We start from the raw sequence: 15,639 nt of genomic DNA, 5'->3' as shown, positions 1-15,639 counted from the left end.
GAAGAAAGCAGTGAATGCAAGTATCAGGCAGCTTACTACTGAGGCGATTCATCTTTGTTAAATGCGAGGAACAGCATTTTAATAAAAGGAGCTAGTGAAATCACACAATGAACGGAAACAAATGTTTTCAGGGATTGAAGGTAACGAGGCTCCCTCAGACATCTCTGCTGAAGTACTGCTGTGTACTGGTGCAAGGCCCATTAACATCAGAGAGCAATCATCCTTCCAGCTTGTCTGTTGATGTAGGAGACTGCGCTGCATCGCATCAGCTTTCTATCATTGTGGGGATGCCATCATTTAATGCCACTCATACTAAGGGAGCTGTCAACACAAAGCCTGCCTGCCTGACTCAGCAGGCAGCGAACATCCCAAGCAGCAAGGAGCTTGATTTGGCAAATATTTGGGCAGATATAATGATATCTATGAAGTTTCAAGACGGATTTATCTCTCTCCTTTGATGGATAACATTACATTTTCTTACCTTGAGAATGTGCCTCAAAAAAGGCAATAAAATCCCTGTCAAACAAGTTGGAAGAAGTGTATATTTCTAAGCTGAGGAAAGAAAAAGTGGGGTTTTTAGTTTGTTTAGTTGATTAAGTGTCTGAGAGCCCTGCTGGCAGCACAGGCTGTGCCAGATCTTTGTAGTTGGTTCAGACTGGAATCTGACAATGACTTTTGGAAGTAACCGAATTATTGAGAATTGTTGGCTTTGAGCCTCTGTGAAAGGAGAACGTTTGGCAAGAGTTGGACTCCATTCCAGGGAGCTTATGGAGGAGGAAGTACTGGTACAAGATCCATACTGGAAGAAAGTAATATTGGGTACTGGTAGGGCAGTGCTGACTTCATCAGCTAAAGTTCTGGACTGTATAAATGCAGGAGGAGAGGACTTCTGAAAGCTTTTAATAGTTAACTTAAAGCCTATTTTTATTTTTTTCTCCTCCATTCCTGAAATAGTAGACAGAAGCAGCAACATTTTGCTCAGGCAGATTAATAGATGCTATTATCAAGCAGCCATCAGGACTTCATTGTGCTGCAGGGCCAACAGTGAAGTTCTAACCTTGCAAAAGCTTCTTGCTTGGATTAAAAAAAAAAAATAAAAAAATCTTGATTTTATTTTTGTTTTGTGAAAGAAGAAGGGTGCTAAATGAGCCAGATTGTAGTAATTACCTAAGTTGGTATATCCTATATTTTTCCTTTTGTTTGTTCACATGTGCTGTAGAGCTAGCCTACCACTTCTCTGGCTTAGATGAGCAGATACGTGCAGTGCTTGTGTTTATCCATTAACCCTTCTTCACTCTTTAAATACTGAACAGCTAAACTTCGTTTTTAGAGTTACAAGATGGTGATTAATGCTGGCATGTTCGTATAACAGAAAGCAGTGCCCAGCTGAGTCGTCAGGAACAGAATTCTGTTAGGAAGGTTCCGTGCTGGACCTGGGTACAGACAGCTCTGCTGCGTAACTGCGCTCCTGTTCAGTAACGAGAGTTAAGCCCTCTCTGAGAGTGAGTCTGTTAGATGTGCTCTTCAGAGCAAGTAGTTGTGATAAATGTTATAAATGTTCTTTTTTTCTAATATATGCCTATCTGAGGTAAATATGAAAACCTCTTTAGTTTCTTTGTATTCTGCTTTTTTTGTTGTATGAAAAGCTGAAGATGTTAGCATGCTGCTTCGTTCGGTATAAGATGCTGTGCTGCTGTTAATAGATGGTCTTCAGATCACAGAAGTTTTGGATAGCCAAAGAACTTATACTTTCCTAAGGTACACAGTATTTTAATCTAAGTTTTCCTCCACATGCTTTTAGGAAAAGGACTTGGTTTAGATCTTCTAAAGATCAGACCCAGATTTCTGTGATCGTGACTGCATGTCTGTAATTATTTCAAATCACAGAAGTGTAAATTTGGGATTGTGTTGGCCTCTTCTTTGTGGTGTTATATTCTGTACCTGTCATCTTACTTAAAGCTCAAAATACTGAATCTCTAAGGTGACAATGTTTTGTCTGATATTTTCCATTTGGCTCATCTACGTGAACTAGGAAATGGAAAGCATGCTATTTTGTACAAATGTGAGTACTTTTCAGCATGGCTTCTCCTTTGCTCTTAAATTGTTTTTTCTTCTTTCCTTCAAACATCTGATTGTTAATTAATGCATTATTGATCTTCTAAATATCAGCAGATCACTTCTAATTTGTTGCAATTGGGTAATTGAAATTGTATTTTAATTGTGCTTGTTTAAAAATGTGTGACAATAATCTACAGCGTGAAAAGAAACTGACCTCAAGTTGATCTTGGTTTGTACCGCTCCAAGAACAGCGCCTTTGCTCTTTGTGTTCACGATTTAGTCTGTTTACTGATACGCTTTCAGGGGGATCAAAGCTTGCTGGATGCTGTGTGATACAATGAAGGACCGAACGTACTTCTTCTTGACTGTTTTAGACTTACTTTTAGAAAAGCTGTCACACTTGGAGTTCTCGCTTTGCTCATTAGAATTAGCATCTCAGTTGTACGCTGGGTAACTTGGATTGTTTTATGCTCTGTTGCTCCAACTGGCAGTTTTGGGAAATGTAACGCAACCGGTAACAGTAGCTGCTGCCTCTGGGACTATATTTGAGTATTTTTGGCCTGGTGTGCTCGATCTTGTGACGCTGGCCATGATTTGTTTTGTATATAAATACGTATATTTTAAAGGGTATGTGGTTATATAAAGCTGTTGAGACATAACTGAAGTAACCACAGGCAAATTTGCCAGTAGAATAGATCATTCTGATAGCTAGTATCTTCAGACAGACTTGCTTGTTGGAGCTGTTCAATCTGCTCCTGCATGGTTTGATACAGGGAGGAGACTCAGCAGCGTGATGCAATTTAATTTACTAGCAGTTAACTGTGTGTGTGTTTGCTGTGAGCTCTGGCTTGTAGCCCTGCTCAAAGCTTGATCTCTGAGCTTGTTTGCTTTGTTCACCTTTGCAACCAAGGAAGTTTCAAAACATAGTCTGTGTGCACAAACATGTAACTATTATTTATATGCAGGATATAATCTGTAAATAACAGAATTTGTATTTTTCTTTCAGAAATCTAGGCTTAAATTGGATGGAAGAATTGTGTTAAGGTTTGTTGTAGTAAATGGTAGTACTTACGGTCACGGGCAAAGATTAGCTTTACTCCTTAGTTCACGAAGTACCTCTGGGGCTTTGTAAAGAAATTGCTTTTTTTTTTTCTCTCTAGTTTAAATGCTGTTATTTATAGTTTTTCTACTGGCTTGTGTTTGTACTGTTTGAGTTAACAGAAATAACAAATGTTTTACTGACATTGTATTACATACACTAAATATGCCCTCCTCTTTGAACTGAACCTGATTTTTTTTTTTAATTTTTAATTTTTTTTTTCTGGTAAGAAGGGTGTAGCAGTATGCCATTTTCTGTTATAGGACAGTTTGGGTGGGAAATGCCAATTCCAATTCTGTCTCAAGCAGGTTGTGTTGTATCTGAAGTGTCTAGGTTATGTCAAGGCATTTGGTTTGTTCAATGACTTGATTTAGAGTCTAGGAAGTGTACAATATAAAGAAGGGAAAATAGACAACAAATGACATTTTGAGAGTGCTGTTACTACAGAAATTAATAAACTAATGTTCCTTTATGTAGAGAATACATGGGCATTATTACAAGGAATGAATAGGATTGTGAAATTAAGTTAAAAGTAGTAATTGCTTTTTTCTTTTACATCCTATATCAAATTATATTAGGTAATGAGTGGAGGAAAAAAAAAAAGCAAAAACATACTTGCTAGTTAGACAGCTGTATTGCTGGTACCAAGTTACAATTTGAATAGACATTGTTAAAATAAATTGAAGCTTTACACCAGTTTTTCTAGAACCAGATTTTTTTTTTTTTTTTTACCAATTTCTTCTGACTTTATACAGTGTAAGTATTTTGTTGTTAGCAAAAGTTGCAATGTACACTGACTTTGTCTTCTGACCTGAGAATATACTGGTCTTGCAAATTTTCTCCACTGAAGTACATATTTTTTTAAAGTTTTCCATAAAGAGAATTCAAATTGCTGATAGTTTTGAGGTTATAACTCATTTTTAACACCTGTCAATACTACTCTTGGTCCAAGCTTTGGTTATTACCCAGGCAAGTTGTATACTTGCTGTCCATTACTCCCATTTGATTAACTTTGTTCTGAAGTTTTAATTGTGGTTGCTTATTCTGGGGATGGAAATTAACTTTGTGTAGTTAACCTCTTATTCTTAAAATGACTTCCAAAATAACTTGTATAGCAGGAGCTTTTTCGTTGCAGTGTAAGGTAAGCAATCGTATGCTCTTGGATTCTTCAGGATAAACAATGTTTCAAACATGCAAATTAATTTATTTACTACTATTCATGATTACTGTTGGTGTTGGAAACTGATCTTACAAACAGATCTTTGCAAATAAAAATGGAAGCTAATATTTTATAGGTCATAATTAAGATATGTGATGCCGATTCAGGGTAGCATCAATCTCTGTAGTGCCTCAATGTGCTTTTGGATTTCTGTTATTAATCCTTGGTAGCAAACAAGCTTTACTCTCACGCTTGCAAACCTGACTGGGTAGGTAGGTTAGGATATTGAAGCAGTCAAGCATAGGAGAACCTCACTTTTAGACCACAAAATGGATTAGTTGTTCAACCTCAGACTCTGTGGTTCAATACAGGGGGGTCATGCATCATAAAATGATCCCAGGAAGTTTCCAAAAGGACTTGTGGAGTCTGGAGTTCGTACCAGGTGATTTTGGTTCAAGATTCAAGGTAGTTTTTACCCTAACTTATTCTCCCGAACAAAAGGTACAAAAAGGGATACTTTTTTACTACCCCCACTGGTTCTTTAGTAAGTAGAAATACTGGTTATTGCGTTAGCAATGGGAAAATTTCCTTTCTGATTTGAAGGGTTGGAGAGAACTGCAGGATCTGGTCAGGAAAATCTCACTTTGATCAAAACAAAACAATCAAAATAAAGCTGTTACATTCAGAGCACAAGTCAATTTTGAGACATGTTCGAGCAACCCTCTGGTTGAGGTAGAAGGCTGGAATTGTTTGAAACTCTTTGTCAAGGGTGGGACTAAGTGTACCATAATGGGGTCTCCTCCATTTTTCTCCAAGAACTATGAATGAGAAAGAGTACTGAACTCCACTTAAATTGGAGTGTTCTGTTTAGCTTTCAGTTATCATTGATTCGCCTCTGATCATTACAGATGGAGATTTGAAGTTTCTCATGAATATATTTTCATGCTTGAAATGTTTCCCCTTGCCTTTCCTTTTTTGCGTGGGGGGTATAGAGAAAGCTCTGTAGCGTTTGAAACGAAAGTGTTTTGCCTTCTACCGAATTAGTGTTGCATCTGAATTTATCGAAATGGCACTTAAGTGTCTATGCTGCTCTTAGCTTGCCTAGGTTTCATTTCTCCTTTCCATTTGATTCATGCTTTGTTTATTTTAAGATCACCAAATGACATGTATTGTCTAAGCTGCTTTTGGTTTAAGTAATTTTAATGGCAATATGTGGAAGTATATTTTCTTGTTTATCTGGCTTACGAAGTCCAAGTGTGTTCTTAAAAGAATAAAATCGTGTATATTCTATTAGAAATATTAGGTCTACCATAAAATGAGAAATGTTTTCTATTTGGGATCAACAAGAAGAGGCTGAGAACTACTTTAACCTATTGAGACTTAAAATTTTTAATTGAGATTGCTTTGACAAAGGAAAACTGATTTCCTTTTGTGTCCACTTATCAGAGTCTAAAATTATATTTCAGGTCATAATTTGTATCATACTTCACAATAGACTGGTGCAGTATGGGGTCTAAGAACAGATCGGTTTGCTTGGGTGTCTAAGATGCAAAATACAATCTGTGCTTTTACAGTTTGTGCTCTAGGTATTTTTGCAATTGATTTCAGTTGCTGAATCTGATCTGAAGGAATATCATTACTGTGAAACAAAATTGGATAAAGAAGCTATAAAAGATAGAAACTCATAGCTTGAGTACCTAGTATAACAATCTACAATGTGATTTTTTTGGGGTCAAATCATTTTTTGAGCAGATGGTAACCCTATAAAGTATATTATCTTGCTTACACATACATTAGAGCTCAAGTCTCTTGAAACAAGTTTAAATACGGTCTTCTTTGTCTTAAACCAGCAAGAACACCAACTTTCATTTCAGTTTATTTGTAAAATCAATTTTTTTATTAAATGAATGTTTGGACCTGTTTCTTCAGGATGAATACATATGTTGAAGTAGTAACACAACAGGCTTCTTCAACCTCTCCTCTACAAGAGCTTGAAATGCTCACACTGCCATCTTAACAGTGACATTAACCCAAACCTTAAAAATATTTTTAGAGTTCAATTTATAAAGCTGGAGTGTATTCTTGCACCTGTTTGGCCTGATCTTGCTGAGGTGATGGAGGAACAGGCAGCCTTTCCTGGGGCCTGGGCTGCGCTTGCAGGTCGCAGAGCTGCAGAGACCACTTCCAGGGCGACTGAGGGCAGGGGAGGCAGAGGTAGAGCATGAAACAGAATTGCTTTGTGAGCCAGAACCAGGCCACCAACTGCTGGCTGAATCATCTGCAGCAACTACAAAAATCACTGAATTATTCCCTGGTTAAATTATGGCATATCTACTACAGCAGGAACTGATTTTGGTTGAAGGCTATGAAATCAGCACGAGTCATTTTCAGTGCCTTACTATCCTCACTGCCTAGTGCGCTTTAAAGGAGGAAAAAAAAGAGGAAGGGGTAGAACCTTGTTATACTTCTGCTTGCTGAACTGCATATATCTGCATTATATATATATAAATATCTGTATTATTAGACCCTTACATGCCTCTTCTTTGGATTACGTAAACAGATCGAGATACTGGAGCGTTTCCACGTGTGACACATTTTTCAGTGCTCTCTGAACACTTATATCTTCTCTGTCTCCGCTGACTTCCTTGATGAATTAGTAGATGCTGGGATTGGTCACCAGCTTCCCTCGTGGCAGGTGTTCTACAAAGGTGACGGTCTGCCCAGTTTGGCCCTGTCTTGGCTTTCCCAGGAAAATGCTTGAGCCCCTTCAGTGGCACCATTCCTTTGAGACATGTTAAATTGATATTACCAAGGGTGATTCCTATGTTCTTTTGGGATTACTGCTCCTATTTTATACTCTGTGTCCACCTTCCCACCCACATCTGGAAGGTTTATCTTACGCTTCTGGTTCATTCATGCATAAATACCTTTGGCTATACTGAAGTATGCAATATTGTTAGTTTATGCCCAGCCTGCTGGAGTTGATCTGGGTCTCTGACTCTTGCAGAGTCAGAGATTTTTTCTTGTCTATATCATCAGTGGGGAAAAAAAATAGTGTAAAAAGCAGAACAGGTTCCTTAAGCACCAGCATAAATATGTATCTGATTTCCTGGCTGGGAATTGTTGGGTAGCCAGTTCTTAATTCGTCTGGCATGTGCTATTTTGCCTGGGGGGCCAGGGGGCAGCAGGGGTATCGTTCCAAGTGAAATCAAAACATCTTGTAGCAGTAAGTCACAGCGTATGTGTTCTTTATGTGGTATATGAAATAATTCCGTGCAATCTTCAAGGAGGTTTAAAGTGAGAATGTGTATACCTCACATGCAAATTCGTATTAAACAGTTGATCTAGCTGTAAGCCTACTTTTGGCTTTTAGAAAAAGAAAAAATGACCCATGAAAAAATAGGAGAAACACCTGGTTCTAAAAAAAAGTTTTGATACTCTTGACTACTCCAGCTAACTGTACGGGCTTTTTTAGAAAAAGGAATTTTGTGAAGAAGTTAAAACATAATTTTCCTTCCAACCTTAAAATATTATATTTTTGTTTTAGAGATGTTTGATCAATCTATATGCATAATTCAAACGGTAGAATGAAAATATGGGAATTTTTAGCTGTGCATATGCTAATTAGCAGAACCTTAACATAAGTCCTTGTGTCTCACTGACACAAGTTTATAATTTTTAAACAAGTAACACGTTTTCCTGATTAGGGGTCTAAACACTCCATGCATAACCATTATCTCCTGACTTGTTTCCTCTATAGATTATTATGTATCATCTTAAACTTTCACACTTCTGTGAGGGTAAGATTTTTTTCTTCCTCCTACTATATGTCTTCTGCAACTAAAGCAATGGAGGACTTGTTGTGATTATCATAGGATTACTGGTGCTGTTGTTTCTGGCAGAGAAGAGTCACTTGTGCCAAAAGATTACTTTCGCCTTTGTCACTGCCAGCCACGACTTTTTACTCAGCTCCTGGATCAATTACAATAAAACAACAACAATGCTGTCAGCTGCAAAATGCAGCAAACTTCCACGAACTTGGCTCAATATAGGGAAATTTTTGCATTTACAAAGAGCGTTCTCCAGCCTTGAGGGTTCTTCCTGCAGTACAAGAAAGGAGTCCATAGTTTTCATCTGGGTGATTGGACTGTACTTTCAGTTTAACATGCCTTGTGCAGGCTGTCTTTGTTAAAACAGTATTTTATAACTTCATAAAGCATGTTCTTTAAGGAAATAATGATTAGAATGCTATCACTGCATAAGTAGCTACTTAAATACCAGCTTGTATTTTCTTGCATTTTATTTGTAATGTGGCCAGTCTGAGATACATTAGCGAAAACAAATTTGCAATATAAAGTTTGGACTTAAGAATGATGGTGTGGAGTAACCTGCACTGAAGTCTTTTTTCTAAATTGTGGTGCTATAAAGCTTCGTGATTTATACTACATATCACATTAGGCATTTATGCTGTATTTTCAGAACCCTTTATGGGATAAGTCTGGTTGAGAGGGGGAGAAAAAAGTAATTAGTTGTGTTTTGTAGGCCAAAGTGCATTTAGGATGGAATTGTTCCTTCCTTCAAAAATAAAAAGTCTTGTGCTCTCTCTGTATATGATCAGTGGCGCAATTGCTAGAATAGTCATCTTACCCTGTGTGAATGAATTTACTGTAGGAGTACTATGGCAATTAGTTGTTTTGGAATGTGGTTTAAAAGATAGCTTAGCCAGTTAATGTTGAATAGAAAGTAATTGAAGCAAGTGCTGGCAACGGTATTGTTGGCTAGATAATACACAGGATATATATTCTGATACTGATTTTAAAGCTCTCCCTATTTTTTCCTTCCCCTTTCTCTTTTGAGCTGTAACCTTGATTTGCATAAAGAGAACTGATTCTAAAAGAACCGTTACAGAATTAAAAAAGATTCCTCTTTTAGAAGAGCAGACATCATGAGTCTTTGTGGTTTTTCTTTTTTTATTAGGCAATTGAAATATAAAGCACTCTGTCTTGCCTTTTTCTCCCTTATGCTAAACTGTCTTGCATGTAATGTGAAGACCAAATAGGGAAAATAATTTCACAGGCTTTACAATACTCAAGTAAAACATGAGAGCGAAGAGTAATAACAAGTGTACATTTCACAGTACGTACTACAATATTCTGTGCTAAAGATGCAGGATAAATCATGCTGTGCAAAAAGCCAGCCTAATGTGGCTGAGCTTGTTTTGTTACTTGGGTAACTTCTTACAGGTTATGTAGGGCTGGCACTGCAGATCTGCAAATCTTAACTTTTTTTGCTCCTGTTTTCAGCAGCTGCAGGAGTGTAAATGAGTAGGTTGCTTTGTAGCCAGCTTCGTTATCAAGGAAATTGTTCATGTTAAATTTTGCTTTTAGAAATATTATCTTAAAAGATGGAATTTGCTTTCAGGTTACATCAGAGAACATAGCTGACTTTGCTATCTCTTATTATAGGTTTGTGCTTTTCTTTTTATTGCTAGGTATGGATGAGCGAACAGGTGCCACATCATGGGGAACAAGTGGTCAGCCAAGTCCTTCATATGAATCTTCAAGGGTAAGGTTCCCACATTATAATTGATAATAAAGTTTATGAGAATGTACAGAGAAAATCAGCAGATGATCTGGCCATGTTTTTAAGGGTAAGCTCCTTTAAAAAGGTTAGCATCTCTTCAGAGATTCTAATGACTTTGAAATGCCGCAATAGCAATTCAGATTTCTAAGGCTAAAAGATTTGTATGTTTAGTATTTATGAAAATAAACCATACGTACCTGTATACTTGCATGATCAGCATGCATTTTATTTACCGTATCATCAGAAAATGAAAATAGAAGTCATGTTACTTGTTCAGGAGCAGAGATGCATTGGCAAAGTACACGGAGCTCTAGCCTTTCCATTGACATTACCCAGCTGAAGTATGTGCTGCGTTATGGTGTTGGAGAAAGGCTTCACTTTTTCAATGGCTTTCTTCTGTTCCTGTTGTAGCTTCATCCACCCCACATACGGATCCCAAGTTTTTTGGTAGTATCTTGTATCTGACAATAATACCGTCTTGTTAAAACCCAACTCAGTGGTTAAAAGCCAGCTTTTCCTGTAGTAAATCACATTACCTTTTATCTACTCAGTTTTCATTTTACGAATACATACTCCCTAAAGAGCTAGTGAGCTAAGTACCTAATGAATTAATAGAAATGCACAGCATAATAGTTAACCCTGATCTAAATAATCTGTTCTGAATTCACTACTGTCGACCCAGAGAGCTGTTAGCAGCTTTCTCCTGCTGTGGAATGTAGTGGGTGGGCTACAAGGTCTTGTCCAGGTGGATATTGCAAAAACCTGCATCTGACTTCGGAGGAGAACATTAGGAAGACTCTCTATGAAGTTTTATTTTTTCCCATTGATCTTCAATAAATAATCTACGGCAAATGGGTGGAAAAAAATAACTGTGTTGCAGAAGTATTTCTGTGCAATGTAGAAATCGGGTATCCTTAAAAACATCCTGAATAACTTGAGGCAGGAAGCCCAGCCTTTAGATGCCTTATCTTCATTTGCAATGGAATCTTATTATACAGCTTTTACTATTTGGTATTCTTACTGTAAGTGTTCAGTGTTTTGACACTCATCTATGAAATTGCTGATCAATATTAATCAGTAATGAGTCAAGCTGACCTAACCGGAATTTGAGTTATGATTCAAGTTCACAACTGGGAAATTAATACACTGTCCAAAAATAAAACCACCAGAAATCATATATTAAAGTTGTTGCATCTATCATTAAAAAAAGTAAAACAGTTGTCAATATAAACTTGTCTTGATCCCTGTGGAAGGATTCAAGTAAAAAAAAAAAAAAAAAGTTAAATTTTTGCATTTGTCAGGTATCTCCCTACTCCCAGCATTTATAACTTTGGACTTAAAATAATTTATATTAAAAAAAAAAAAGTCCTCTCAGCAAGCAATTACGCAATGTTGTTGAAAATGAAGTAATCCTGCTCAATAAAAAAGGCTGTTTCTTAAACTGTTCGTGTACTTGTAATGTTGAGGTGGTAAAGTTTCTTTCACTTCATTAGGGGATTTTTCTTTTTTAATCTTAAAGACAACAAAAATCCTGCATGAGGAAAAAGTACTGAAGTTAATGACAGACTCCTGTGCATTGAATATTTTTACAGATGTTTTTCTACACTACCTTTTTTCAGAAAGCTTGCTAAAATATATAAACATAAGGGCAAGCCTTAGGTTAGCATGGAACATGTCCATAAATTTCTTCATGGAATGACCTTATCTGCGAGCTGTTGGCAGCTGTGGAGCTGGTATGGCAATGGCTCCTGGCAGATCAGACACCAGCTGATGGGCGACGGTAGGTTTAGGTTGTCCTTTGGGCCCTATGTGGTTTGTTGTCTTAGGAGGCTTGTTTTTGAAAGACTGCAAAAAATCTCCTTGGTTTTATGGAGTATATCATCTTCAAACACAGAGTAGTAATAAGAAGGGCGTGTCCCACAGGATTGGAATAGATTTTTTGCAGAATTGATGTGAAATGGATATCCGAAGCAATTCAGAGGGTATTTAGTTCTTTGTCTGGGTTTTCAGTACACCTTGAAGCTAGATAATGGGACAGGAAAAGCAAACTTTCTGTAGAGCCCTGCATGAAACAATAAAGAATGGTTGTCCGGGATGTCATTTAAATAACAGCTTTGTTTAAGGAAAAATTTAATTCCTCTTAAAGGAAAACGCTATTCTTGTGTTTTCCCCTAAAAGGTCATGAACAATAGAGTTGTGTGTTGTCTGGATATAGGATTTGTAATGATAAAGAGGTACAAATCAATTCATTCCATGGCCAGGTTTTTCTGGAGGAAAAAAAAAAAAAGTAGAACACAGGAAATGGTCTTTTGCATTGTAATCCCAGGAAAAGCACCAGACTTCATTTACAAGTCTAAACCAAGTTTGTGTGCATATGTTTTGGGTAAGACTTATTGTCATTTATTTCTTGGTTTTCTTTCAACTAACGAGGCTCACAACGATACTTATTTAGAATTCTGAATATAGGTAACTTCTGGCTACTGCTTCATATGCTGACCAGAATAGATAAAAATGAGTGCGGGGGTCTGTATTGCAGGAATATAGATCATAATATTTCACAGTCAGCAGGGCAAGTGATGGACTTTACCTTTTATGTTTCTCCGTTACATCTTCTGATGACTAACATTTAGTATTTAAATAAGTCAAAATGATCTTGCTAATATGTTTGGCTCCAATGCTTCAGAATGCAGTGCTTTCTCATAATTTCAGTATAGAACGTTCATCTTGTCGTAATTGTTCTTACGACTTCCTTGTTTACAGGAAAATGGCAGTCTTCATGGAAAAAGCTCAGACCTCTCCACGGACATAGAGAAGTTGAAACCGCAAGAGGTACCGATTTCTCTTCTTTATATTGTGTGTGTGGTGGCTTATTTATTTATTTATTTTAAATCTGCCTGCAGCTGGCTACTGGAGTTTTTTCCTTAGAAGTCACAGTACAGCGACGGAATTGTTTAATAGTTTAAATCGTTGGCAAAATACTGGCTGGAATGTCCAGAGGCACATAATAGGTTGGGAATTAATGGTAGTTAAATGCGTACCTTTCACAGGATCATTAAGTAAGATGGTGGAAGACTGGGTAAAGGGAGATCTTCCTCTGATCTCCTTTCTCCCCTCCTGCTAAAGGTCTGTTTGTAGTAATGCTTAAGGAAAGAGTATAAATGCAGGGCAATTATTTTGCCGCCTTTACTGATGTACAGTCCTGGTGAAGCCCAGCACTTAGGGATTTAGGAGACTGTCTGGACAGAGCCAATCTTATAGATATTGTTCTTATAGCTACTGGTGGACTTGTTCTCTGAGAGTTGTGAATTTTTTTGATTGTGATTATAGTTTTGGCAAAAATAGCAAACATTCTGTGGCAAAAATACTGATGGTTGTGTGCTGACCAGTGATTTAACTGATTTCTACCATGTTCCTGTGTTTTGATGAGTGGTGATTAGCAGTTACTTACGTACTTCATATTTTTTCTTTCTTTTTTCTTTTTTATTTTTTCATGAACATCTTTGTTGTACATTCCAGTCACGTGTCTCCTCCACCAAACTGAGCAATCATAATCTACTGGTCTCTCATACAGTAACTTTACCTAGCTTCCGGTTAGGTTAGTTCTTGGTACCAATCTCTGAATTTTTCTGCATAACTTAGAATTGGGTTGATTACTGCTGCATGTGCTAGTCAACATGAGGGTATGCTGTCCGTTTCTGCATGACAAAAATACTTCTCTGTTCTTTTCTTACTTGTTCCTAAGTCTTGCACTTTTTGACTGTCACTGAGCTCTGAAGTGACATTGTTTCAAAAACTATATGGGATACCAAGATTTTTTCCTTATACTCTGCAGTAGTTCCCACCTTGTACTGTCACAATTATTTCTTTAAGCACATTTCTCATGTTTCTTTTGTGTTTACACCAAACATTATTTACTATTTCATTGCAAATTTTGTAGAGAACTTGCTTTGTAATTCTGCACTAATATTTAGTAAGGATGTTTTAAAACATTTTTTGTTATCAATAAATTATACCATCTCTCTGTTTACCCAGTCTTCTCTATTTATTCATGCAGCTGTTGAAGAATGTTGATCTGAGTACAGTTTTTTTGGGGGAAATGGGGAAAACACATTGGTAACTTCCTTTCACTATGAAAACTGGGCGATATTCCTGTGCTTGGGGTGGGGTGTTTTGTCTTTTAATCTATTGATCAGTAATAAATTCACAAAAATCCTTCTCACATCCCATAACATTTTAGTTTACTTGGCTCTTTCTTTTGGTAGTGTTTTGAACTAGCATTAAAGTTGGAAAGTCTGAGAATCACTGTAGACTTGAGAAAACCTTATATAATAGCCTTGTTTTTCAATGCCTAATAACGCTAAATATTCTAGCACTGGAGGATTAGTGGGTATTTGTATATTTAGAATCGGCTGTGATGATCTTAAATTCGTGAAAAGGTATGAATCAGTGACATCTGTGTGCAAAATCTCCTGCATAGAGTGAATGTTTTGCTAGAAAAATGAACCACTTGAAAATATATCTATAGTGGAAAATAAAAAGTAGGAAAGCTTTATTTTTAGAGGAATAATTCAGGGGAGCTAATTAGCAGGTCAGTCGAATTCTACAGAATGCTGATGTCTGCTTTAATCTTGAATGATTGTAATGAAGTCCATTTACAATACTGTGTCAAATTTGCCATCAGTTGGGGTGCTTTCTTTTTTTCTGACTATTCAATCTTGATTTTACCTTGATCTGGGCAACTGTGGTGGTTTTCAGATTGCTGTCTTTTGATTAATGTATGCAAGTCTCTCCCTTATCTGAGCGATGTAGTGCTAGAGATTTTTGTATGTGTTCATAATCCCTTGCATTAGAAGGGTAGCTGTCTCTTAGCATATGCTGCAGAGAATTGGAAAGCTGGTTTTTAAAGCCTTGCTCTGCTGAGCTCTTCGAAGCCAATTCAGAGGTACTGGAGCAAGTAGCAGTTTGATTGTTACATGATAATGTCTTGCCCTATAGCTCTTGAAAATTTTGTTTTCCTGGTGTGAGATGCTTCCAAAATTCCGGCTTTCTACTTTGTCTGGGAGTTGTCATTGATTCGCATAACCTAGCAACAAGTTGGTATATTTATTCTTTTTGGATAAATATAATCTTTTAATGAAGTTTTTCTTTCTACTGTAGCATGGTTAATAGTGGCTTTTATTTTCTGAATCATGATGCTCTGGGATTTTCTTTCATATTTTTGATTTTGTTTCAACACTCTTCGGAAAATGAAAAAAGGAACAAGGTTTTCATCTGTTTAAATTGCTCTTTCCAAAAGAGAAAAATACATATATATATTTTTTTTTTTAAATAAGACATTTCCTTGCTATATATTTTTTCATTTTTTTTTCTAATACATACATATGTGGTAATTTTAACTTTTTAAAATAAATTAGCAGCGATATTTTTGTTACAAAACTTCTACCATGGGTGCTTGAAGTATTTTCCAGCATTTATATTGCAATAAAAGCTGTAAATGTACATTTTGACCTGTTTTAGCATAAAATCAAGTTTCAGCACTGAGTATGCAGTCTATTCTCCTCTCCTGTTGAGTTGCGTAACTCTTATATATCTATTTGAAGTCAGAGTTGAACCATTCAAGGTACTGCTGCTAGACATAGATAATAATGTAGCACCAGTCAACAGGCTATGCCCTACATGTATGTAAAAGACTTAGATATACATTGGAGCCGAAAATATTATTTGCCCATTCTATTCTTTT

General features: G+C 36.7%; 1 protein-coding gene across 8 annotated transcripts in view; it reads left to right on the top strand.

Annotated features, from left to right (window-relative positions):
* TCF12 (transcription factor 12) overlaps nt 1-15,639 on the top strand; it is a 158,667-nt gene that overhangs the window by 33,874 nt on the left and 109,154 nt on the right. For all 8 annotated transcript variants that reach the window (XM_084532351.1, XM_084532353.1, XM_084532354.1 and 5 more), the window contains 2 exons: nt 9,808-9,881; nt 12,660-12,728. In XM_084532351.1, the coding sequence (XP_084388477.1) occupies nt 9,808-9,881; nt 12,660-12,728 (143 nt within the window). The remainder of the gene's footprint in view (nt 1-9,807; nt 9,882-12,659; nt 12,729-15,639) is intronic.

This window comes from Aythya ferina, assembly GCF_964211825.1.
Source record: "Aythya ferina genome assembly, chromosome: 11".
In the NCBI taxonomy this organism is placed as follows: Eukaryota; Metazoa; Chordata; class Aves; order Anseriformes; family Anatidae; genus Aythya; species Aythya ferina.
This window is presented reverse-complemented; position numbering and strand designations above follow the sequence as displayed.